The sequence below is a fragment of the Telmatherina bonti genome (genome assembly GCF_933228915.1).
Source record: "Telmatherina bonti genome assembly, chromosome: 11".
In the NCBI taxonomy this organism is placed as follows: Eukaryota; Metazoa; Chordata; class Actinopteri; order Atheriniformes; family Telmatherinidae; genus Telmatherina; species Telmatherina bonti.
Window position 1 is genome coordinate 39,069,477 of NC_136629.1, and position 24,233 is coordinate 39,093,709.

Below are 24,233 nucleotides of genomic sequence, written 5' to 3' on the forward strand. Positions count from 1 at the left end.
TTTATGTCTGTTTGTTGTTATTTCATCATATATAATGGTTTTTTTTTTTCCCATTTGATATTCAAAGGAAAATGTAAAGCAAAAACAGCGTCTTAAATTTATAGTTGAGTTTTTTCCCCCCCCGAAACGTATTTTTCCTGACAATTTCCAAATTCTTATAATTTGCTATTAATAATGTTTTATTGTAATAACATTATTATGTTTTATAATTCAACATTATGATAATAAATCTAATCTAATAATGAATATAATAATCTAATTGAAAAAGCAAAACTATAGAAATTAACTTTAAAAATTCCCTTTGAAGATACACAGCAGAAAATCCACATTTACACCTAGGTATCTTTAGAAGCAGAGCAGGTAAAAGGACAAAGATCACATAACTAAGTAAACAGCTAAAAAGTAATAATAATTGTAAATAACACATCTCACACATATGACTGAACCATGTCCTTCTAACTCTGAAAATTAAGACTAATAGGACAAAATGTGGCTTTTAATAAATAGGCAAACAAACGTGAAGATTACATTTTCAACACAGGAAGAAATAAACAAATACAAAGCAAATTAGTGTAACATTACTGAATAAATGTATTTATTACGGTGTAATGACTCCGAAAGGCAATAGATGGCGCGAAAAGCGCTGTTTCATTGGCTACTACCATAAAATATAAAGCGAAGAAGAAGAGGTCAGCTGACAGAAGCTAGCAGGGAACTGGAAACCGGTTGTTTTAACTGGGATGTAAAAACAAAACACTTTTAACCCCAGAAAACACGCAGTTATCGTTACAGAACATATATTTTATCTGTTTACATCTGCACTGATTAAACAAAAAGCAGAATGAAAGGTTTATATTACCGAGCAGGAGCAACTGATGCAGAGCCCAAGTTCGTCATTCAGGACACGGTGAGTCTGCTGATTCTGGGATGTTTATGTCTATTTTATAGGGCATATTTATGTCTGTTATACCTGGAGATCAAGTTAAAGCTGACTAAAAGTGCGACACTGTTTAAAATGAGTGTAATTATCGTTGCTTAAACGTTTAGTGGGTGTTTAATGAAACCACTGAACGACACATCATCAGATCATCCATGAGGAAAGTTTAGCAGAAAAATGACAGTTTGTGTTTTTAAGTGCATCGTGGGAAAGAAGTGTCTAATTGAATAATTTATTCAGACTGTTTTCTGCTCTTTGTGAGGACTTTGTGTTTCTCGGCAGACTCTTCCAGATGTTTTGGGCCACCACCAGGTCAGAATTCAGGTGAAGGCATGTGGACTCAGCCCGCTGGACCTTCAGGTTTGTCTCTTCACACATCATTTAAAGATGAGCTCTAGAAGATGGAGTGAAAAGATGTTAAACCTTTTTGTTGTTTTTAAATCTAAAGTCTGTGTAAAATGAAAGTTCTCATGTCCACATATCTGCTGGTGTTGACGATCTCCTCGATGCACGAACTGTACAGACCAGTAACCATGTCTGGTGTTTCTCCTCTCTGGTCTGTTCCAGCTGCTCCGTGATGTGGGAATCCAGAGAGATCTCATTCCTGTTGGCAGGGAGGTGGCAGGAGTCGTCCTTCAAGGTCGTAAAGCACAACTTGCACCTGCAAATAGCTATGAACGATCTTCACCAACACTGATCAGTGTGTCTCTCTGTCCACAGTTGGCCCAAAGGTTTCCTTCTTTCAGCGGGACGACGACGTTGTCGGTGAGAAATGTTTTTAAAGGAATTCTGGGAACACGATGTAGGTCGTGTTGTGGCCTCCAGGTGGTCATGTTTAGGAGAACAGAGCACGCTCCGTTACATTCTCGGCAGCACGCTTCACATCATTGTTCAACCTTCACTTGAGCCTTCATCTCCCCTCCATCCTGATTTTGTTCCAGCCGTCTGGTCTGACGCTGCAGCCATGCTGCTGATGAGCTGAGCACGTCGTCACGTCATCTCGTCAAACGATCAGAAAGTTTTGCTTTGTCTGGTTGGAGAGTTAAAGATGGTTTAAATAACGTCCTCCAGGCCGGCTGGCATGCGTCTTACAGCAAGAAGCTCCACTTCCAGGCCAGAAGTGGTTTCATTTCTAGGAAGAAGCTGGATTTTAGTTGGTCTCCTGTGTGCAGAAGGTTCCTCATCCATGAACCTGCCGGATCTCAGACGTCAGAACGATGAGGAGCCGTGCTGCAGAAGAAGCCTTGCATCCCTCCGCTGCGTCCTGTTTTTACTTCACACTGAGTTGCGTGCTCCTTCCGAACATGTCTTATTGTTCCAGCCAAGTGGACCGGAGTCAGAATGTAGAACAGGACACTTTTCCTGCAGGTTTTAGATGTTTCCTCACACCAACTCACCTGATTTAAGAGTCACTGTGCAGAACATGTGTCTGATGGATGCATTAGATGTGGATCAGGTTTGTCTGAACAGACAAACGTCTCAAACCTGCAGGTCTGCGGTCCCCTGAGGTAAAGCTGACTGCTGACGGAGCCACCTGAGCTCGACTTGCTTAAATACTTCCGCCTCTTCTTGTCAGCAAAGACATTTTTCTGTGATTGAGGCCCGAGGCGTATGTTGTCGATGTGGGATGAGCAGCTTCAGTCCTGCAGGTTTTAGATATTTCTGTTTCATCAGACCTGGTCTACAGGAATGGGTCCTTGTGCAGAACTGGACAGGCTGTTGGCTCCATTTGGTCTGAATCAGGATGTTGGAGCAGGGAAACATGCAGGGTCCGGAGGTGCCCGTCCCTGCTGTAGAATCACAAGAGCCTCCCGTTTTTCTTCTTCTGGGTCTGAATCATAAAACTGGAATCTTTCATGCAGCTGTGGGACATCCATCCATCCCATCCATCCATTCATCTTCTGCCGCTTATCTGGGGTCGGGTCGCGGGGACAGCAGCCTAAGCTGGGAAGCCCAGACTTCCCTCTCCCCAGCCACATTTGCCAACTCTGCGGGGGGATCCCGAGGCGTTCCCAGGCCAGCCGAGAGATATAATCCCTCCAGCGTGTCCTGGGTCTTCCCCGGGGTCTCCTCCCAGAGGGACGTGCCTGGAACACCTCACCAGGGAGGTCCAGGAGGCATCCTGACCAGATGCCCGAGCCACCTCAACTGGTTCCTCTCGATGCGGAGGAGCAGCGGCTCTACTCTGAGCCCCTCCCGGATGACCGAGCTCCTCACCCTATCTCTAAGGGAGAGCCCGGCCACCCTGCGGAGGAAACTCATTTCAGCCGCCAGTATACGAGATCTCCTTCTTTCGGTCACGACCCACAGCTCATGACCATAGGTGAGGGTAGGAACGTAGATCGACTGGTAAATGGAGAGCTTCGCCTTCTGGCTCAGCTCCTTCTTCACCACGACAGACCGGCGCAGAGTCCACATTACTGCAGACGCCGCACCGATCCGTCTGTCCATCTCGCGCTCCATCCTTCCCTCACTCGTGAACAAGACCCCGAGATATTTAAACTCCTCCACTTGAGGCAGGACCTCACTCCCGACCCGGAGAGGGCAATCCACCCTATTCCGGCTGAGGACCATGGTCTCAGATTTTGAGGTGCTGATTCTCATCCCAGCCGCTTCACACTCGGCCGCGAATCGCTCAAGTGAGAGCTGGAGATCACGACCAGATGAAGCCAACAGGACCACGTCATCTGCAAAAAGCAGGGACCCAATCCTGAGGCCACCAAGCCAGATCCCCTCAACACCTCGGCTGCGCCTAGAAATTCTGTCCATATAAGTTATGAACAGAATCGGTGATAAAGGGCAGCCTTGGTGGAGTCCAACCCTCACCGGAAACGAATCCAACTTACTAATGCGGACCAAGCTCTGACACCTGTCGTACAGGGACCGGACAGCCCTTACAAGGGGGTCCGGTACCCCATACTCCTGGAGTACCCCCCACAGGAGCCCCCGGGGGACACAGTCGAATGCCTTCTCCAAGTCCACAAAGCACTTGTAGACTGGTTGGGCAAACTCCCATGCCCCCTCCAAGACCCCAAAGAGGGTATAGAGCTGGTCCACTGTTCCGCGACCAGGACAAAAACCACACTGCTCCTCCTCAATCCGGGATTCGACTATCCGGCGGACTCTCCTCTCCAGGACCCCTGAATAGACCTTACCAGGGAGGCTGAGGAGTGTGATTCCCCTGTAATTGGAACACACCCTCCGGTCCCCCTTCTTAAAAAGGGGGACCACCACCCCAGTCTGCCAGTCCAGCGGTACTGTCCCCGATGTCCACGCGATGCTGCAGAGGCGTGTCAGCCAGGACAGCCCCACAGCATCCAGAGTCTTAAGGAACTCCGGGCGGATCTCGTCCACCCCCGGGGCCTTGCCGCCAAGGAGCTTTTTGACCACCTCAGCGACTTCAGCCCCAGAGATAGGAGAGTCCACCCCTGAGTCCACCAGCTCTGCTTCCTCATCGGAAGACGTGTTGGTAGGATTGAGGAGGTCTTCGAAGTATTCCCTCCACCGACCCACAACGTCCCGAGTTGAGGTCAGCAGCTCCCCACCTCCACTGTACACAGTGTTGATGGAGCACTGCTTCCCCCTCCTGAGCCACCGGATGGTGGACCAGAATCTCCTCGAAGCCGTCCGGAAGTCTTTCTCCATGGCCTCGCCGAACTCCTCCCATGCCCGAGTTTTTGCCTCGGCAACGGCCGAAGCCGCATGCCGCTTAGCCCGCCGGTACCCATCAGCTGCCAGCAGACCCTCACAACACGTTTGGGTCTGCCAGCTCTGACCGGTCTCCTCCCCCACCATCTGAGCCAACTCACCACCAGGTGGTGATCAGTTGACAGCTCCGCCCCCCTCTTCACCCGAGTGTCCAAGGCATGTGGCCGCAGGTCCGACGATACGACTACAAAGTCGATCATTGAACTGCGGCCCAGGGAATCCTGATGCCAGGTGTACATATGGACACTCTTATGTTGGAACATGGTGTTCGTTATGGACAATCCATGACGAGCACAGAAGTCCAATAACAAAACACCATTTGGGTTCAGAGGAGGGGACCATGCCTCCCAATCACTCCCCTCCAGGTCTCACTGTCATTGCCCACGTGAGCATTGAAGTCCCCCAGCAGAACAATGGAGTCCCCAGAAGGAGCACCCTCCAGCACTCCCTCCAAGGACTCCAGAAAGGGTGGGTACTCTGAACTGCTGTTCGGTGCATAAGCACAGACAACAGTCAGGACCCGTCCCCCCACCCGGAGGAGGAGGGAAACTACCCTTTCATCCACCGGGGTAAACCCCAACGTGCAGGCACCAAGCTGGGGGCTGATGAGAATGCCCACACCTGCTCGGCGCCTCTCACCATGAGCAACTCCAGAGTGGAAGAAGGTCCAGCCCCTCTCGAGGGTTCTGGTTCCAGAGCCCAAGCCATGCGTCGAGGTGAGTCCAACTATATCTAGCCGGAACCGCTCAACCTCGCGCACAAGCTCAGGCTCCTTCCCCACCAGAGAGGTGAGATTCCACGTCCCTAGAGCCAGCTTCTGCAGCCGGGGATCGGACCGCCAGGGTCCCCGCCCCTTGCTGCCGCCCAGCTCACACTGCACCCGACCCCTACGGCTCCTCCCGCAGATGGTGAGCCCACGAGAGTTCAGCTGTGGGACACCTTAGCAGATTTTACCGCTGGACTCTCATCACGTCTTACCTGCTCCCCCCCATCTCATCACGTCTTACCTGCTCCCCCCCCCATCTCATCACGTCTTACCTGCTCCCCCCCCATCTCATCACGTCTTACCTGCTCCCCCCATCTCATCACGTCTTACCTGCTCCCCCAGGTGTCCTTCCCCTGGACTCTCCCTGTTCTGGACTCTGTGAAGTCGTTGACATAGATGAATATTATTTAGGTAAGACCCACGTAAACACACACACACGAACACACACACACCCCTTTACATCTTATTCCTGCTGACCTGAAGTCCGACCTCCTCTGCTCTGCTTTACCAAATGTATCTGACTGTGTGAGTTCTCCTTTCCGACACCTCGTCTGCACGTAGCACTTCAGGAGGTCTGAAGTTGAGCCCTGCAGAAGTTTACCTGCTCCACGTGTATTTTCTCCCACTTCACCTTAAAGTCTTGTACAAGATGAAGAAGGAAATTATTTTGCAGTTTGTTTAAATAAATTCTTCAACTAAACAGAATTAAACAAATTAAAAATCAATCAGGTGAAAAAGCTTTTCTGTGTGTGTGTGTGTGTTCAGTTCAGAAGCCAGAGAAGCTCAGCCCAGTGTGTGTCGCCGGAGCCCTGCGTGATGGCCTCCGTGCGTACACAGCTCTACACACACATGCTCACATCGCTGCCGGACACACACTCCTGGTGATGGACGGAGCCAGCGTACGTTAAACAACACAAGCATCAGGTCTGAGTCTCGGTGTGTGTTTGTAACGATGTCCTCTCCTCTTGCTGTGAAGCCTTTCGGACTCATGTGCATCCAGTTGGCTTGTTATCACGGAGTGAAGGTTCTGACGACGTCACACACACCGCAAACACACACATTCCTGGAGCAGCTGCGTCCCAGCGTAGGTGTGTACCCGCCAACACGGACCTGCAGGTCCAAGATCTTCCCTTCATAACAAACTGTTTGTTTCCTTCTTCCTCTTTCATCCCTTTACCAACGCTTCCTCTCCCTCTCATCTCCTCATGCTGCTCAGGTGTGCAGGATCCTTTAGTAGGTGAGGTTTAGTCTTTCCAGCTGATTTACACACACGCTTCCTTCCTGCTTCCACGGTGCAGCTTTACTTTATGAATCCTCATCGGTCTCGTCCCACCAGGAGTTTTTAATTTAATAATAATTATTATAACCTTCACGTCTTCGCTTCGAGTTGTCCCGACGTTAAAACCTGCTGCCACCGTGTGGACACGCTGAGAACTGCACACAGTGCAACTCAGCAGGCTTCATGTTTTATGTGCTGTGGTGAAGCTTTTAGACGCTTCGTGAGTCTGAAAGTCGTTTTAACTCGTCTGTGTGTGTGTGTGTGTGAAGCCAGAGTAATTCCAGTGCACAAAGGAGGATCCGATCTGCTGTCTGTGGTTCTGGAGGAGACCGGGGGGCTTGGAGTGGATATCGTCATCGACTCTGGAGGTGAGGAGTGTTTAGATGTAGAAATATGATTTTTAAGTTTCTTTGGATGAACAGAAATCCAAAGTTTTGCTTTTATCGGCGCCTTAAGTCTGTTTGCATGAAGAGGAGGAGGAGATGAAGAAATTTCTCCCACATAAACATGACATCATCAGCGTTCTGGGTGTGGGCGGACACTGGGTGACGTCCCACCAGGACCTGCAGGTGAGACGGCGTCGGACATAACAGCATGTTAAAAAGATAAAAATCCTCTTCATGGATCCTGAAAGTGAAAGTTGACGTTGAACTTTTCGTCTTTGTTGCAGTTGGATCCTCCAGATTGCAGATTGCTGCATTTAAAATCAGCCTCTGTGTCGTTCCTCAATCCTGAAGCGTGGACGTCGTCCTCGTCTCAGCAGGGAAGATATCTCCGTATCCTGCGCTCAGTCTCTTATCCAACACGTGCAAACACGCCTCCGTTAGTCCTTAGCAGCCTTTTCCAGATATACTGAAGGATATCGTGGAGAAGATGTCAGCAGGAATACTCAGGTGAAACTGCAGCTTAGGAACATTTCGTTTTTCAGTTTTGAAACGTTTCCATGGCGACGCCTCAGCATAATAACCAATTAGAAATATATGATGTGTTCTTCCGAGAAGCGCCGAGCTTCCTAATCAGATTTGTCTCTGCAGACCTCAGCCAGAGGAAGCGCTTCCTCTGTATGAAGCCACGGTTGCCATGGAGACGGTCCAGCGTCATCCACAGAAAAAGGCTGTTGTTCAGCTCTGACCGAAATAATCAGTCGGTTCTGACAGTTAAACGGGTCCGATGTGACGGACGTCTGGCCGTCCAGACAAAGGAAACTACGACCAGCTTCACCACCCCCCCCCCCCCCCCCACCAGAGCATGCAGCCCCCGATACGTCGGCCTGCAGTCGCCCGACAAACATCTTAACTTTCAAACCGCTTCTAATGAAATGTGTCTCATCGGCGCCACAGTGCTGAATTTCACCCAATAAAGACAAATTCTATGTGAAGAGTTCGACTGCATGTCTGGTTATTTCTAGAAAATGTTGCTTTTAATGTAAAAATGACAGATTGTGTGAACCTCCAGACAAACAGGAGAGAAGTTCTGAGAGTTTCCTGATGCATAAAGAACCAAACTACTGGATGCAAAAGGCCTTTTTGTCTGAATAAAAACACATAAAACAGCAGTTCCTCACAGGAAACGATGTTTTCATTACATTCTGATTTAATTTCATATGTTAACAGAATAGAATTTATTTTATTTAATCAAAGCAACTTAATAGAATTTATTATAAACGTGGGTCTTACAGTTTATATCAACTTTATTGGGCCAAATCTGGAACTGCTACTGCGTTTCATTTGTGCTGTTATGACAGTAAAGCTTCTTGAATCCTTGAAAAGGTGATGTAAAGTATTTTCGGTGACTTAATGGGACCTGATGGTTGATGTGAAGCCATCAGATCGATCAACCGTCACAAAGACACGATTCAGAAAGAAGACACGGAACGTTTCCATCTCTTTTACACATCACAGTCATCCAAACTTATCCACATGATCAATCAACCAGACACGCGTCTGTTGTGGGAGGAAACGCACGGGGAGAACATGCAGACTCCACACAGAAAGGCCGGGGCTCGAACCAGCGAGCAGCGATGTGGAACTGGTAAAGTCGGACCCCGACGTTCACACTGAAGCCCGTCAGCTCCACGAGGACAGCGGACGATAAACGGGTCACGCATCGGCATCTGGTGGAACACGGCTCGCGGTTCCGCACCCTTTCTGGTCTGAAGCTCCTTCAGCTGATCTGTGATCAGACCTGCAGCCTTCTGCCCACGTCAGCCGTGTCAGCTCACATCTCCAACATGTGGTTGGCATGACGACAAGCCTCCCAGCATCTCAAGACAACTTCCCAAGATGCACCTCTCCTCCTGCCGCAACGATCTGACTGCGAGAAGCTGCTCCCTGATTGGCTGATCACATTCCTGGACAAGGTGTGAGATCTAAATGTGAACACGCAAACGGACGTTAAGGCTCATGTTGCATCACAGGAAATTAGTTTGATCAGAGAGTGTGTGTGTACCTTGTCTAAAGCTCTGTGTGTATCTTGCAGCAGTCGCTGACAGAGAGTTTTAGCTGTCTGGACGCTGGAGGTCTCCGTTTCTTCACACACAGCCTGGCCGAGCAACGCCGCCCTCCAGTGGTGACTGTGGAGTAAAACAGCGCTAAGACCACCTGATCTGGTGGACGGACGCAGACTCTGGCGCAGGAAAGAGACTCGAGTGTGATCTTACTACAGCGTTTGTGGCAGAGACAACAGTCTGAGAGCGGCCATCAGCCTCCAGCTGGGACCGTCGCTGGAAACGGTGAGATTCCTGGCAGGAAGGAGGAGAAGCAGAGATCAGTCAGAAACGTCATCAGGTTTCCACAAAACAACGTACCTGGAAGCGTCACGTTTATGTAAATTTGATTCATCTCCATCATCCTACTGAGGAAAAATTTCCCTGTTTGTTTCCTCTGACAGTAAAATAACCAAGTATTTAGCCATGCAGCCATACAGCCTGCTGCATGGCGTAGTGACCCCCCCCCTACGCTGCTTACCAACCCAACCAGCTCCTCCCAAAAGGGTTCAATCTGGGCTGCAGATGAAGCTATCATGGGTTTGTCTGCAGTTTCCACACCTGTGTTTGTCCATGTGGGGTCAGCTGGCCCCCCGTATCCCAGCGACCATGTCCATATGGGTCCATAAGGGTTCAGCGTGGGCTCCGTGGAGACTGAGCGGGCTTCAGGTCCCATGTGGTCTCCGTCACAAGGGCTGTAAGTGGGCGGAGTCTACATGGGCAAAGAGAACTGAAACCACATGCACCTGAAAAATCTGCCCACTCAGTTCCCACATGGTGCAAATTTAACCCTTCCAGCCCACATGGACATGCTGGCTGCGATGCAGGGCCTACATGGGTCCTCACTGGAGCCCAGCTGAAACAAACATGGACAAACTAGATGACGTAACCATGGGAACCCACATGGGACCCTTACGGCCCACATGGACGTGCTGCTGGAAGGACCTGAAGCTGCAGCTCAAGTGAAGAAAACCATCAAGTTTCTGCGCTGATGTTTACTGGACTGTTAACGTTTTATGCCTCGTGTAAAAATTCATGTTTCTGCAGAAATAAAAAGGCAGAGAACGTAAAAAACTTCCACAAATGAACCGCATATGTAAACTTACCGAAGGAAATCGTTCTCTTGGAGAAATTTCAGCTTCTGATCCAAACTTTTATCTGCTCTGAAAATGTCGCATAAAAGATCTGAAGGAGCCACAGAAAATATTTCAGTAAAAACGCCATCAAAGCGTTTCAAACGCTGAAAAGTTCCCCTTGTATAAACAGACACTGAAATGCATCCACTGCAGATTTCTTTCTTCCTGAGGTTTACCCGTTTCCACATAGACCACGCTGTGGGGGTTGTCGGCGGCGACGAATCCGTACTCTAACAGCAGGCGCTGGTTGTCATGGGAACCGTAGTTAATGAAGACCTGCTGGAAGCGCAGCGTCCCAGAAACGCTCCGGATCTCATAACACCTGGTCACATGGTTAAAGCTCGCTTTCACCTGGAAAAAAAGACCTTTTAAAGAATATTTTGGAAAGTTTTCTGACAAAATAAATGTGATCAAAGTGAAGTCAGGAGGAAGAGGGAAAGTTCACCTGCACATCAGGGTGGTGGTTGAGGAGGTCCAGAAACGGAGCTAAGGCGTAGTTATCCTGCCCAGACAGGAAGCTGCTGGACGGACGGGACATGAAGACGGAGCGCGTGTTAACGCTACACCAAGCCCACCTGAAGAAGAAGAAGACAGATGAATTATTGCTGCGGTGCCAACAGGTCATACGTTGTGCTGCTGAGCGAGGTGGAAGCCAATGCTCGTCTACCTCAGCGCCTCACAGGTCAGGACATCCTCACAGGGCTGGCTCAGCATCGGCTGCAGAGACCTGAACCAGAAAAACAATCATGTCTCACATTTCAGGCACCAACGTGAACACACACCACAAACACACTGCAGTTTCGATGAAGGTGAGTTCTGCCTCATGAAGACTGTCCCACCGTCAGCAGCACACGACCGGTATCAGGACGCTGGTTTCCTCCCCATGTCAAACTTCTGGATGGAAGTTTCAGGAAATCTTCCGAATAGAGTCAAAAACAAGTGTTTGGATTCTGCAGGTGGTCCGAACTAAAGCTTAGGCCTGGGAGATTCTCATGGTGATGAGGTGGAACGGGAGATTCTCATGGTGATGAGGTGGAACGGGAGATTCTCATCATGGTGAGGTGAAACGGGAGATTCTCATCGTGATGAGGTGGAACGGGAGATTCTCATGGTGATGAGGTGGAACGGGAGATTCTCATGGTGATGAGGTGGAACGGGAGATTCTCATGGTGATGAGGTGGAACGGGAGATTCTCATGGTGTTGAGGTGGAACGGGAGATTCTCATGGTGATGAGGTGGAACGGGAGATTCTCATGGTGATGAGGTGGAACGGGAGATGCTCATGGTGATGAGGTGGAACGGGAGATTCTCATGGTGATGAGGTGGAACGGGAGATTCTCATGGTGATGAGGTGGAACGGGAGATTCTCATGGTGATGAGGTGGAACGGGAGATTCTCATGGTGATGAGGTGGAACGGGAGATTCTCATGGTGATGAGGTGGAACGGGAGATTCTCATGGTGATGAGGTGGAACGGGAGATGCTCATGGTGATGAGGTGGAACGGGAGATTCTCATGGTGATGAGGTGGAACGGGAGATTCTCATGGTGTTGAGGTGGAACGGGAGATTCTCATCATGATGAGGTGGAACGGGAGATTCTCATGGTGTTGAGGTGGAACGGGAGATTCTCATGGTGATGAGGTGGAACGGGAGATTCTCATGGTGATGAGGTGGAACGGGAGATTCTCATGGTGATGAGGTGGAACGGGAGATTCTCATGGTGATGAGGTGGAACGGGAGATTCTCATTATGATGAGGTGGAACGGGAGATTCTCATCGTGATGAGGTGGAACGGGAGATTCTCATCGTGATGAGGTGGAACGGGAGATTCTCATGGTGATGAGGTGGAACGGGAGATTCTCATGGTGATGAGGTGGAACGGGAGATTCTCATGGTGATGAGGTGGAACGGGAGATTCTCATGGTGATGAGGTGGAACGGGAGATTCTCATGGTGATGAGGTGGAACGGGAGATTCTCATGGTGATGAGGTGGAACGGGAGATTCTCATGGTGATGAGGTGGAACGGGAGATTCTCATGGTGATGAGGTGGAACGGGAGATTCTCATGGTGATGAGGTGGAACGGGAGATTCTCATGGTGTTGAGGTGGAACGGGAGATTCTCATGGTGTTGAGGTGGAACGGGAGATTCTCATGGTGTTGAGGTGGAACGGGAGATTCTCATGGTGTTGAGGTGGAACGGGAGATTCTCATGGTGATGAGGTGGAACGGGAGATTCTCATGGTGATGAGGTGGAACGGGAGATTCTCATCATGATGAGGTGGAACGGGAGATTCTCATGGTGATGAGGTGGAACGGGAGATTCTCATGGTGTTGAGGTGGAACGGGAGATTCTCATGGTGATGAGGTGGAACGGGAGATTCTCATGGTGATGAGGTGGAACGGGAGATTCTCATCATGATGAGGTGGAACGGGAGATTCTCATCGTGATGAGGTGGAACGGGAGATTCTCATCATGATGAGGTGGAACGGGAGATTCTCATCATGATGAGGTGGAACGGGAGATTCTCATGGTGATGAGGTGGAACGGGAGATTCTCATGGTGATGAGGTGGAACGGGAGATTCTCATCATGATGAGGTGTAACGGGAGATTCTCATCATGATGAGGTGGAACGGGAGATTCTCATCATGATGAGGTGGAACGGGAGATTCTCATCATGATGAGGTGGAACGGGAGATTCTCATGGTGTTGAGGTGGAACGGGAGATTCTCATGGTGATGAGGTGGAACGGGAGATTCTCATCATGATGAGGTGGAACGGGAGATTCTCATCATGATGAGGTGGAACGGGAGATTCTCATGGTGATGAGGTGGAACGGGATATTCTCATCATGATGAGGTGGAACGGGAGATTCTCATCATGATGTGGTGGAACGGGAGATTCTCATGGTGATGAGGTGGAACGGGAGATTCTCATGGTGATGAGGTGGAACGGGAGATTCTCATCATGATGAGGTGGAACGGGAGATTCTCATCATGATGAGGTGGAACGGGAGATTCTCATGGTGATGAGGTGGAACGGGATATTCTCATCATGATGAGGTGGAACGGGAGATTCTCATCATGATGAGGTGGAACGGGAGATTCTCATGGTGATGAGGTGGAACGGGAGATTCTCATCATGATGAGGTGGAACGGGAGATTCTCATGGTGATGAGGTGGAACGGGAGATTCTCATGGTGATGAGGTGGAACGGGAGATTCTCATGGTGATGAGGTGGAACGGGAGATTCTCATGGTGATGAGGTGGAACGGGAGATTCTCATGGTGATGAGGTGGAACGGGAGATTCTCATGGTGATGTACAGCAACTGTGTGACACTTCATGTCAATATGGACCAAAATCTTGAAAGAATGTTTCCACCGTGTTAAATCTGTCACACCAAGAATTATGGCAGTTCTGAAGGTAAGGGGGTCTGACCCGACCAGGTTTTAGCAAGCTGGACCTAATAGAGTGCGTCTCCGACACGATGACTGTAAGAAGCGGTGGTGTACAGACCTGAAGAAGTCCAGACTGGAGGAGTGCATCTCCCACAGAGCTTCCCTCTGCTCCACGGCCCGCCTCCGCACACCGGCGGGCAGGACAGCCATGACTTCATCAGTAAAATAAGCCGGGCAGGTGTAAGTGTCAGGCAGCACGCTGATGTAAGGGAACCAATCAGAGGCTTCCCCTCTGTGCCGCTCACACACCAGAAAGACACAGATAGCCAATAGAGGTGAAAGGCGGGGCTTCCAGCTGCAGACAGAAACACCAGGACAGCTTGGATCATCTCAGGGTCATATCAACTTCCACAGTTAGCCAATTATTTACCAATCCACCTAAAACTGTTTCATAGCAGGTAAACTGTAAAATAAAATCTAAAGAGTGACATCACAAGCCAGAAAAAGCAGAACATCTTCAGCATTTACCGCTTGATAAACTGCCCCAGTCCGCTGTCCAGGACTGTTGCTGTCGTGATGAGACAGGATTCTGGCAGAGAAATGATCAGCTGACCGGGCTGATGAACAGAAACAGCGTTATCCTCACTTCCACATGGTATCGCTGCTTCAGCAGAAACGAGCCACATCTCTTCTTTAAACAGGTTTCTGCAGGAAAAGCTGTAACTAGTTCCACAAGGTGCAGCGTAAAACAGAAAGGAAATCATTTCTTCTCCAGGCTTCTGTAGGACTTCCCAAAGCTAAGCTAACACCAATAGCTCCACTTAAATCACAGTGTTGCTACAAAAATACTAATTTCTGTCTGTCAAGCTGCGATATCTTCATATTTAAAATACCATAAAAAAAATAAATCAACGTCCAAAGAAAAACTTTGAAAGACATTCATAAAGCCTGGAGAACTTTTACTGAAAACCACTTATGACGAGAATTTCTGGGTTTTTAGAAGCAAAATACAAAGAACTGAGAGAAGGATTCGAGACTTTGCTCTGGACTTCATGCACCACAGTTTATTCTAATGAAATGATTTACCTTTATGGTCTGCAGAGCCTGCAGTCCTCTGCCGGTGTCTGAATGAACAGGATTTACACAGAAACTGTTAGCTTTGCATCTGGAGCAACATCTGCTGTTATGTTCACTGAAACTTCATTCTATCCAAACAAAAGCTTTTATTATAAAGTTTTCTGTAAATCTGTTGGGGAAACAAACATCTTGCTTTTCCACGACACAGATTTCTACTGCAGATAGATCAAGGCAGCAGAGTTGTACCAGTGAAAACGGCCGGCTGCAGCAGAGAGGAGGAGAATCCTCGCTGATGAAGAAACTTCGCCAGCCTCGCGTACTGCAGCTGGTGACACAGAGACACTGAACACACGGCGGGAAGCAGACGTGCATGAAGAACTGAACAGCTTGCAGTGGTGAAACATGATGTTTGCAGAACATAAACTTGTTGCTACCAGACTGGATGGTGTTTTCGTGTTTCTGCTTCCTTCTTCTCGCAGTTCGTCCAGCTCTGCGGCCGCGACCACCCATGCCCCCCCACTCCCGCCTGTGATGGAGAAACACAGACACACCTCCATTTATTGGCCTGGCTATATCATGAGAGTTCTTGCTAACTGGTATGCCCACCAGAAAATATATGTGAGATGGAGGGGGGAGCAGTTTTTCTGCCCCATTTAGAGTGTCCAATGGCGTTAGGCAGGGAGGAATCTCCCCCCACCCCCTGTTATTTAACTTGTACATGAATGAGCTTTCTATGCGACTAACAGCATGTAACCCTGGCTATCTGATTGGTGGACTGTTGGTGAACCATGCATTCAGATGATCTTGTTGCATTCAGTCCCTGCAGTGCTTGGCTGCTGCAGCTCCTCACCATATATACTGGATATGGTGTTGAACATGATATTTAGTATAATGCCAGTAAGAGGGCTGCGTTGACATGTAGAACAAACAGGACAAATGGCTTAAGTTCTCAGTGTTTAAACTTGCTAATAAACCACTTGAGGTCTGCCAGAAGGTTAAATACCTTGGTCATGTTTTGAGATATAATACTCCTGATGACATGTATCAGCAATGTTGTAAATTATATGTACAAGCAAACACCATCACACGTAAATTTGGTTTTTTAAAGTTAAAGTTTGCTGGTTAAAAGCTTGTTTCACTCCGTTTTATACAGCTCACTTTGGTCTTCTTATAAGAAAATCAGCCATGCAAACGTTAGAAGTTGCACATAGCGATGCTATAATAATCTTAAGGGTTCCCAGAGGTGGCAGTGCAAGTCAGATGTGTGTCACTGCAGGACTGAGCACACTCAAAGCACTTTTAAATTTATGCAAAGTCTGGACGACTCTACAAACGGCATCATCATAGCTCTCACGTCCTTCAGAGAGTTGCTCCCAGTGCTTATCCAGGCTCACGATGCACTGGTTGAAATGTATTTATGTTAGCTGTTGTTGATGATATTTTTATGAGTTTATGTGTCTTCTGTGTGTTATTTTTTAATGGATTTGAGTCTGTTTCAAAAAAAAATTATTATTATTATTATTATTATTCTGTCTAAATCTTCAAACCTAACACAGCACAAGGCTCTGTCCTGGGACCAGGATCAGAACAGTCTTGAAGGGGGGAGAAAATTACATTTTTACACTTCTGCAGGTGATAAGTCACTATTCTTTGCCTGCTTCTGTTGTATGTACAGATGTAAACAGACTCATCCTGGAGACCACGCTGAAGAGGGAAAGTAGTTTAAATAGTTTCCATGTTGTTGCAGAACTGCAAATATTACTATTTCCATGTTGTGACTGACATTAATGTGAAACAATGATCACTGATATTAACCTGAAATATGCAGAACGAAAGCACTGCCAGTAGAGATGCTCTGTCTGTGGACAACAGGTCTTTGTGTAGCTGGTTCATTTCCAATCATACATCTTTTTCTGACCGCTCTGCTCCTGTCCAGGTGAAAAACTAAGAAGAATGTTTTATTTTGATGCTGTTTTTCCTGGTTGGGAAAATACCCGGATGAACACAGAAATCTTAAGTATGTTCCACTTTATTTTGGGTTTTTTTTTTTTAGGTTAAAAAGCGAAGACAACATATTCCCTGTAGAGAAGGTATTTTTACACCTTGCTATGGAAGCCTCAGTCCATTAGCCAAAAAACAAGAAAAAAAAAGTATCCCTGCATCCAGACTGTCTTGGTGATTTTAGCCAATATTTCATCATTTTACAGGATCTACCGGGTGAAATGTGACAAACTGGTCATAATGTAGTCAGGAACTACGATGCATCTTATAAACGAGGGCACATAAACAGTAAACAACCCACCGTGAGCAACTTATAAACAACAGTTAAGTGAAAATAGAAGTATAGAAATCCAATATTTAAAAAAAATACCTGCAATGTGTCACATTTAGATTAAACGCCTTCTCTCCACGGTCAGAGCTGCTGCTACCCACGTGTTCACCTTGTTTTTCCGGGTATGCGCGATAACAATGCGCAGTCCACCTCACTTCCTAGTGTGGCCCAGAGACATAGTATACATAGACATCACATACAAAGCCATCACATAGACATCATATATACGTAGACGCCGCATTGTATCACACCGCCTATACGAGCTGACGTCTCATCGCGCCGCCATCTTGGATGGGTCTCCATGCGCCTCCAATGCATTTATTTGTAAGGTGTAGGTCCAACCACGACAAGAACTCCACGGATTTTTACCTGTTTTTCCTCACAGTTTGGTTTGTTACAAAGGGCAGAGATATTGTTATGATACAGATCACTGTAAAACATTAAAAAACAACGTGCTTTTAAGTTAAAATATTTTGATAAGTCCAATAGTTAGGGATCACTAGCTATCTAACTATCCCTTTGTTATGCTGCGATAGGTTTAGACTGCTGAGGGACATTTCCTGGTACACAAGGGCTGCTAACTTTCCAAAAACCTTGGAGTAAGATTTAATGAAGACAATCCAAATTTTGCTGTATACAGAACAGCAAGACATTAGACCCAGGATGTTTGATTTTATGTAGGTTTAATAATACAATATAGCACTCAGAAGTAACATTACAATATATATATATATATATATATATATATATATATATATATATATATATATATATATATATATATATATATATATATATATATATTATATATATATACATATATATATATATATATATATATATATATATATATATATATATATATATATATATATATATAGGTTCCAGATGGCTGCAGGCAGGAATGATCTTCTGTATCTTTCAGTATCTTTCAGTCTTACATCGGACCTGAAGAAGCCTCTCACTGAACACACTTTGTTGTTTCATCAGTGTGTTGTGGAGAGGGTGTGAAGAATCCTCCATCATCTTCATCAGCTTGTGCAGCATTCTTCTTTGGACAATCAGCTCCAGCGGCTCCAGAGTTACTCCAAGCACAGAAGCAGCTTTCTGGATCAGTTTGTTGATTCTCTTCAAGTCTCTGGTTCTGATGCTACTACCCCAGCAGATGGCTGCAAAGCTGACTGCACTCTCCACAACAGACTTCTAGAAGATATGCAACATCTTGGTGCAGACGTTAAACCATCTCAGCTTCCTTAAGAAGTACAGTCTGCTCTGACCTTTCTTGTAGATGTAGTCAGTGTTGCATTTCCAGTCCAGTTTGTTGTCCAGCTGAACTCCAAGATACTTGTATTCCTCCACCACCTCCACCTCCTCTCCCAGGATGGAAACAGTGCTTTGTTTATTCTTCTTCCTCCTGAAGTCAACAATCATCTCTTTTGTTTTGCTGCTATTTAATATGAGATGATTGTCACCGCACCATTTAACAAACTGACTGACCAGTTCTCTGTACTCTGCTTCTTGTCCATCCCTGATACACCCCACAACTGCAGAGTCATCAGAGTATTTCTGCAGATGACAGGACTCAGAGTTGTACTGGAAGTCTGAGGTGTACAGAGTGAAGAGGAATGGCCAGAGTACAGTTCCTTGTGGTGCACCAGTGCTGCTGACCTCCATCTCAGACACACAACCTTTCAGTCTCACAAACTGGGGTCTGTTTGTGAGGTAGTCATAGATCCAGGTGGTTGTGGAGGTATCCACCTGGAATTTATGGAGCTTCTCACATAACAAAGCAGGCTGAATGGTATTAAAAGCACTGAGAAATGAAAGAACATGACCCTCAGAGTGCTGCCTGAATGGTCCAGATGAGAGTGTGCTCTCTGGAGCAGGTATATGATGGCATCTTCAACCCCAAGTCCATTACGATATGCAAACTGGAATGGGTCCTGAAAGGTGTTTACTTGCCACAGCACTGGGACTCTATTTTGTCTCAGACTGGTGTTGAAAAGTATATATGTATATATATATATATATATATATATATATATATATATATATATATATATATATATATATATATATATATATATACATATATATATATATTATATATATATTATATATATATATAATATCATCATAATTCTAACAATTCACTTGCATTCAGGAGATTATTCACTGTGTTAATATTATTTATCAACCAATTATGTAGAAAAGTGTTTTTTTTTAGTGTGTAATATATACGCGTTGTTCCACAAAAGAGTTTTGTGGGGAAACTACATTGACGCTGCAGCAAAACTCGACAGCGGGGACCCATCCAATATGGCGGCGACGCTGGTTCACTCTCCAGCGCTCAATGAGGCGTCTACGTATATATGATGTCTATGAGCCATCATATGTACATAGACATATATATATATATATATATATATATATATATATATATATATATATATATATATATATATATATATATATATATATATATATATATATATATATATATATATATATATATATGTCTATGTACATATGATGGCTCATATGTACATATATATATATATATATATATATATATATATATATATATATATATATATATATATATATGTATATATATGTATATATATATATATATATATATATATATATATATATATATATATATGTACATATGAGCCATCATATGTACATAGACATATATATATATATATATATATATATATATATATATATATATATATATATATATATATATATATATATATATATATATATATCTGGTAAAAATTGGTGAAGTTATTGTTGTGGTTGGACCTACACCTTATAGATAAATGCATGGAGACCCATCCAAGATGGCGGCGCGATGAGACGTCAGCGCGTACAGGCAGCGTGATACGACGCAGCGTCTACGTATATATGATGTCTTTGTTCATTCCTCCTTCCTGCTTTGTGTCTCCTTCCTGGTGCATGCAGCTCTGCAGCAGATCGCTTCTCTCTTTGCAGCTTCATTAGAAACTTAAACACACCTTCAGGTCAGAAGTCTTCTTTGTATCGCCTCGTTTCCACATTTTTATTTCATCTGAAAATGATTCCGACTGTTGTGTAAAAGCAGGAGTCATCATTATGTAACATAAAACTACAAGCACGATACTCCAAAACATCTGCAGAAACATGAAGTTAAATTGTCAAAGGTATTCCTGCATTGGGTTTATATTGAAGGTTAATTGTGCATCATAGCGTTTTATTCATTTACTGTTAAATTAATCATGCAAAACTTAGATGCTGTATTTTTTAGGACAGAGGTAATCATATCAGGACTAACTCCCCGCCCCCCAGTTATTCTGTTATAAACGTCTGCTTTCTGTAAATGTCTGAATGTTTGTGCAACTTCTGGTTAACCACTGTCTGACATTAGTAAACTGTTAGTTAAGTAAACTCGGTAACTGGTTAGCTTAACCAGCTGTTTTTTGTTTGTTTTTTTTGTTACCATGTAAAGAACATTTTTTATTTACTGTGCAGCAGTTTTTTTTTGTTTTTTTTGTTTTTTTTATTATTGATGTTTTTATTATTATTGATGTCTATGTTGTCATGTTTTTCTCCTTGTCATCATGACTCAGCAAATCTCTCCCTTCTACAGGCTTCTGAACTGTCTCAGCTGTTTGGATAAAAGTTTGTTTTCTCAGCTTTTCAGGAAGTTTACTCCTCTGTAGGTCATTATACTGGTGTCTCTCTGTGGTCAGACATGTCCAGCAGGGTTGCCGTGGTAACGGGCGGAAACAAGGGCATCGGGCTGGCCATCGTCCGCGCGCTCTGCAAGCAGTTTGAAGGAGACGTTTACCTGACGGCCAGAGACGTGTAGGTATCTGGAACCAGGCTGCAGTTCTGATCGGTTTATTTAGACGCTTTGACTTTTCTGGTTGATCAGATTTTGACCGATCAGCTATTGATCTCATTGGAAACCTTGGCTCTGGACCCTAAATTCAGGAGGCATGTCTCAGAGTATCAGGGCTTTAGCCTTTCACCTCTAAAGGCATGTGACTGTGCCGTGATCAGATTTATCTGCAGGCAGTCTGGCTGGAAACATCTTCCCTTTACTTTGTTCAGATCAGCAAACGCTGACATGACAACACATACTTGCTGCGTTCCAACCAGATCCTTATCTGTGTATAACCCCCATCACCTGGTGTAAAGCAGCACTGATCTGATCGTGTGAAAACATCTGCAGAGGCCGAGGCCAGGCGGCCGTGGAGTCTCTGGGCACGGAGGGTCTGAAGCCCATGTTCCACCAGCTGGACATCAACGACCTGAACAGCATCATCAACGCTGCCGCTTTCTTCAAACAGAAGTATGGAGGCGTTGACGTCCTCATCAACAATGCAGGGATTGCGTTCAAAGGTAGATATGTGCATGTTAAGCAGTTGTAGCTGCAGCGCAGGGTTAATCTGTTAATGCTCCCTCTTCAGTGGCAGACACAGCCCCGTTTGCCGTCCAGGCCGAGGTGACCCTCAAGACCAATTTCTTCGCCACCAGAGACATGCTGACCCACTTCATGCCGCTGATCAAAGCCGGAGGTACGAGCAGGTCCGACGCAGCGGATTGGAGAATGGCTGGAGATGTCGAGGTGTTTGTGTTTAAATGAAACACGAATAGAAACCAAATGTTCAGTTTCAGCAGCATTCAGAGCTGAAAGAACATCTGGAGCGAGACCTGAGGAGCATCTTTCCAGATGTTTCCCAGTCTAGCAGAGCTTCAGAGGATGCAAGGCTGCGCTCGCACTGCAGGTCTTAAAGCCCATTTGTTTTCCAAGCGGTTGCTCTCGTTGTTCCGCCATCAGACTCGAGTGTGAACAGTCTCCGGCCTTAAAGCGAGCTGCACGCGGCACGCTGCACTAAATATGGACGCTGTACGTCAGCATGAGCATCAGTGTCAAAGTTGTCGAACGACGAAGACAAAAACGATTCATCGGCGCTCGCTATGTCTTCTGTCCGTCTCACATCAGAGACGTGAAAGTTGGATGAAATGCAGCGCGACTGTTTAGACCAACAGATACGTATCAGACTTCACTCTGCATATGAAAGAGTTTGGAAAAATGGATTTCTAATGTGGTGGAAATTCTGCAGAGTGTAGTTTTAATATGTTACTCCTTTATGAAGCTTCCTTCATGTAGTACAAAATCTATATTCTGCATAGTTTAGAGTAGTTGAGAAAACTTGCTTTAGTAGGTTCATGCATAAAACTGAATGTTCTGTTCAAGGCCTGTTTCAGCTTCGACTGTTGTTATCTTCAGGCTGCCAGTTGTTCTGACTCGAGCTGCCAGGCAGAGGTTGTTTGTCTAAAGATCGCTGTAACACCCTGAGCGGGGCAGAGCTCTCCAGACCTCTCGCTCACAACATCTGTACATTGTCAATAAACTGGACAGAACACGGTTGATCTGCAGATTTATTTCTCATCAGATAAATTCCACGACATCTGCTCTTCAGACTGTAATAAAACAACAGATATGGGTCACATGTGGGCAGAAAGTCGGATTTGAGCTGCTTGTTCCTGCAATGTGAACGTAGCCTTGCAGATTCGAAACTGATGATACACAAAGCACGTCTTTGTTCAGTAAAATGTGGAGAGAAGAGAGGAATGGGAAGACCTTCTGACCCTGCTGGTATTCCCTCAGCGTTCCTGAGCGGCGTTGGCGGTGCAGCTACAGAGCCAGGAGTTGGTTCAGTAGTTTCTGACATGACGTGTGTTTCGTTCGGTTTATTTTAGGTCGTGTGGTCAACGTCTCGAGCTTCGTCGGCTGCCGTACTTTGAACCAGTGCAGCGAAGCTCTCAAGCAGCGTTTCCGTAGCGACGACATCACAGAGGACGAGCTGGTGGGACTGATGCAGAGATTTGTGGACGAGGCCAAGAAAGGTTCACACAAGGAAGACGGCTGGGCTGACACGGCGTACGGAGTGTCTAAAACCGGACTGACGGTACGATTGAACGCTTTGGGGATTTTTTCATCAGCTGGATGCGAATCAGACGGCACTAAGGCCTTTTAGGTTTTCTGTTCCAGTAGTTTTAAGTAAGCTTTTAGAACATTTTAAGACAAAAAATACGAGTTAAGATGGATTTTTATGACTTTTCCAGCCTGCTGTTGTAAAGCAGGACTTTTAACACCTTCTGTTTGCGTCCTCAGACGCTGTCTTACATCCTGGCTCGCCGCCTGTCCAAGGAGAGACCAAATGACGGGGTGACGGAAATAAAACTGATCTAAAGTTGCCTGTTTTTTCTTTCCAGTGAAGTCTTGCTGCTAATACAGATGTTTTGCTGTCAGATCTTGCTGAATGCCTGCTGTCCAGGATGGGTGCGCACCGACATGGCTGGTCCAAAAGCCCCCAAGTCTCCAGACGAGGGCGCCGAGACGCCGGTTTACCTGGCCCTGCTGCCACCCGGAGCCACCGAGCCTCACGGAAAGTTCGTCTCCGAGAAGGAAGTTCAGCCGTGGTGAAAAGCTGCAGCTGATGAGATGTGAAGCGGGGATTTCCTCCGGTCGTGGCGGTCCTCTGCCGCCTCGGCAGCTCGTAGGACCCAGTTTACTGATCCAAATGAGTCAAACTGGTCAAAGAATCGCTAACATGATGAGAAACATTGTGAAGCATCAACTAAAGGCTTTATTTTGCCTTCTGAATCAACTTGCCTTAACTTTTACAACTGCTCTGAAACCAATGCAATAAACAGCTTTTCTACAATTCCTGGAAGACTTTGCATTGATTTAATGCCATGAATAAACACCCAACTCTGACCTGGAGGCTTCAGATTTCCCTCCATGTGACCGCTGAAGCCTGACTAAGTGTAAACTCCTTTCTGGAGGAAGAATAGTTTGTTTCCTTCATGTTGCTCAGGATAAACAGACCCACACAGGAAACTAAAGCATAAACATCCTGTCCTGAAAGCAAGCGCTCGATGGAAGCAGAATGCATCTACTGTAGGGTCTCCAGTCTGTAAATCCTTCTTCCTGAAGCTGAATCTCAGTCTCGTCCACTCCAGACCCGACTGGAGGAATCAAACATCTTTGTTGCAGAGTGAACAGAACCTTCTCTGCAGGTTCTGCCCAGTGTTTAGTTTCAGAGAAGTA

General features: G+C 46.1%; 3 protein-coding genes across 6 annotated transcripts; 2 read left to right on the top strand and 1 right to left on the bottom strand.

Moving 5' to 3' along the window:
* The first annotated feature begins 688 nt into the window (after positions 1-688).
* cryzl1 (crystallin, zeta (quinone reductase)-like 1) lies at positions 689-8,039 on the top strand. Of its 3 annotated transcripts, XM_079249419.1 has the most exons (13): positions 689-907; positions 1,220-1,297; positions 1,505-1,577; positions 1,658-1,702; positions 5,754-5,822; positions 6,177-6,310; positions 6,388-6,499; positions 6,628-6,648; positions 6,960-7,058; positions 7,147-7,259; positions 7,361-7,466; positions 7,538-7,583; positions 7,725-8,039. In XM_079249419.1, exons 1-13 carry the CDS (start codon positions 842-844, stop codon positions 7,819-7,821), a joined length of 1,059 nt encoding a protein of 352 aa, XP_079105545.1. In that variant the 5' UTR covers positions 689-841; the 3' UTR covers positions 7,822-8,039. The 3 variants fall into 3 exon arrangements, with proteins under 3 accessions (XP_079105545.1, XP_079105546.1, XP_079105547.1); XM_079249420.1 differs by lacking the exon at positions 6,628-6,648; XM_079249421.1 differs by lacking the exons at positions 6,177-6,310; positions 6,388-6,499; positions 6,628-6,648.
* Positions 8,040-8,277: 238 nt separating this feature from the next.
* setd4 (SET domain containing 4) lies at positions 8,278-17,231 on the bottom strand. Its single transcript, XM_079249364.1, has 13 exons — positions 17,159-17,231; positions 15,222-15,313; positions 15,034-15,129; positions 14,797-14,834; positions 14,239-14,327; positions 13,829-14,065; positions 10,979-11,038; positions 10,757-10,886; positions 10,488-10,662; positions 10,282-10,360; positions 9,350-9,430; positions 9,139-9,262; positions 8,278-9,058 (listed from the first exon to the last, which is right to left on the bottom strand). Exons 2-13 carry the CDS (start codon positions 15,295-15,297, stop codon positions 8,903-8,905), a joined length of 1,341 nt encoding a protein of 446 aa, XP_079105490.1. The 5' UTR covers positions 15,298-15,313; positions 17,159-17,231; the 3' UTR covers positions 8,278-8,902.
* A 2,834-nt stretch (positions 17,232-20,065) lies between these two features.
* Positions 20,066-23,844, top strand: LOC306762017 (carbonyl reductase [NADPH] 1-like). Of its 2 annotated transcripts, none has more exons than XM_079248368.1 (7): positions 20,066-20,151; positions 20,860-20,974; positions 21,345-21,514; positions 21,583-21,690; positions 22,880-23,088; positions 23,295-23,348; positions 23,433-23,844. In XM_079248368.1, exons 2-7 carry the CDS (start codon positions 20,862-20,864, stop codon positions 23,604-23,606), a joined length of 828 nt encoding a protein of 275 aa, XP_079104494.1. In that variant the 5' UTR covers positions 20,066-20,151; positions 20,860-20,861; the 3' UTR covers positions 23,607-23,844. The 2 variants fall into 2 exon arrangements, with proteins under 2 accessions (XP_079104494.1, XP_079104495.1); XM_079248369.1 differs by having other exon boundaries at positions 20,079-20,151; positions 20,830-20,974.
* The last annotated feature ends 389 nt before the right edge of the window (positions 23,845-24,233 follow it).

Excerpts from the sequence above, each read along its gene's own strand:
- cryzl1 (XM_079249419.1), top strand. The coding sequence starts at position 842 with ATGAAAGGTTTATATTACCGAGCAGGAGCAACTGATGCAGAGCCCAAG. Across the intron at positions 5,823-6,176 it reads CATAGATGAATATTATTTAG|TTCAGAAGCCAGAGAAGCTC; the intron begins GTAAGACCCACG and ends GTGTGTGTTCAG. Across the intron at positions 6,649-6,959 it reads TGTGCAGGATCCTTTAGTAG|CCAGAGTAATTCCAGTGCAC; the intron begins GTGAGGTTTAGT and ends GTGTGTGTGAAG.
- setd4 (XM_079249364.1), bottom strand. The coding sequence starts at position 15,297 with ATGGGTGGTCGCGGCCGCAGAGCTGGACGAACTGCGAGAAGAAGGAAG. Across the intron at positions 14,328-14,796 it reads AGGCTCTGCAGACCATAAAG|CCCGGTCAGCTGATCATTTC; the intron begins GTAAATCATTTC and ends TCTGTTCATCAG. Across the intron at positions 10,887-10,978 it reads CTGACCTGTGAGGCGCTGAG|GTGGGCTTGGTGTAGCGTTA; the intron begins GTAGACGAGCAT and ends CTTCTTCTTCAG.
- LOC306762017 (XM_079248368.1), top strand. The coding sequence starts at position 20,862 with ATGTCCAGCAGGGTTGCCGTGGTAACGGGCGGAAACAAGGGCATCGGG. Across the intron at positions 20,975-21,344 it reads TACCTGACGGCCAGAGACGT|AGGCCGAGGCCAGGCGGCCG; the intron begins GTAGGTATCTGG and ends AAACATCTGCAG. Across the intron at positions 21,515-21,582 it reads TGCAGGGATTGCGTTCAAAG|TGGCAGACACAGCCCCGTTT; the intron begins GTAGATATGTGC and ends CTCCCTCTTCAG.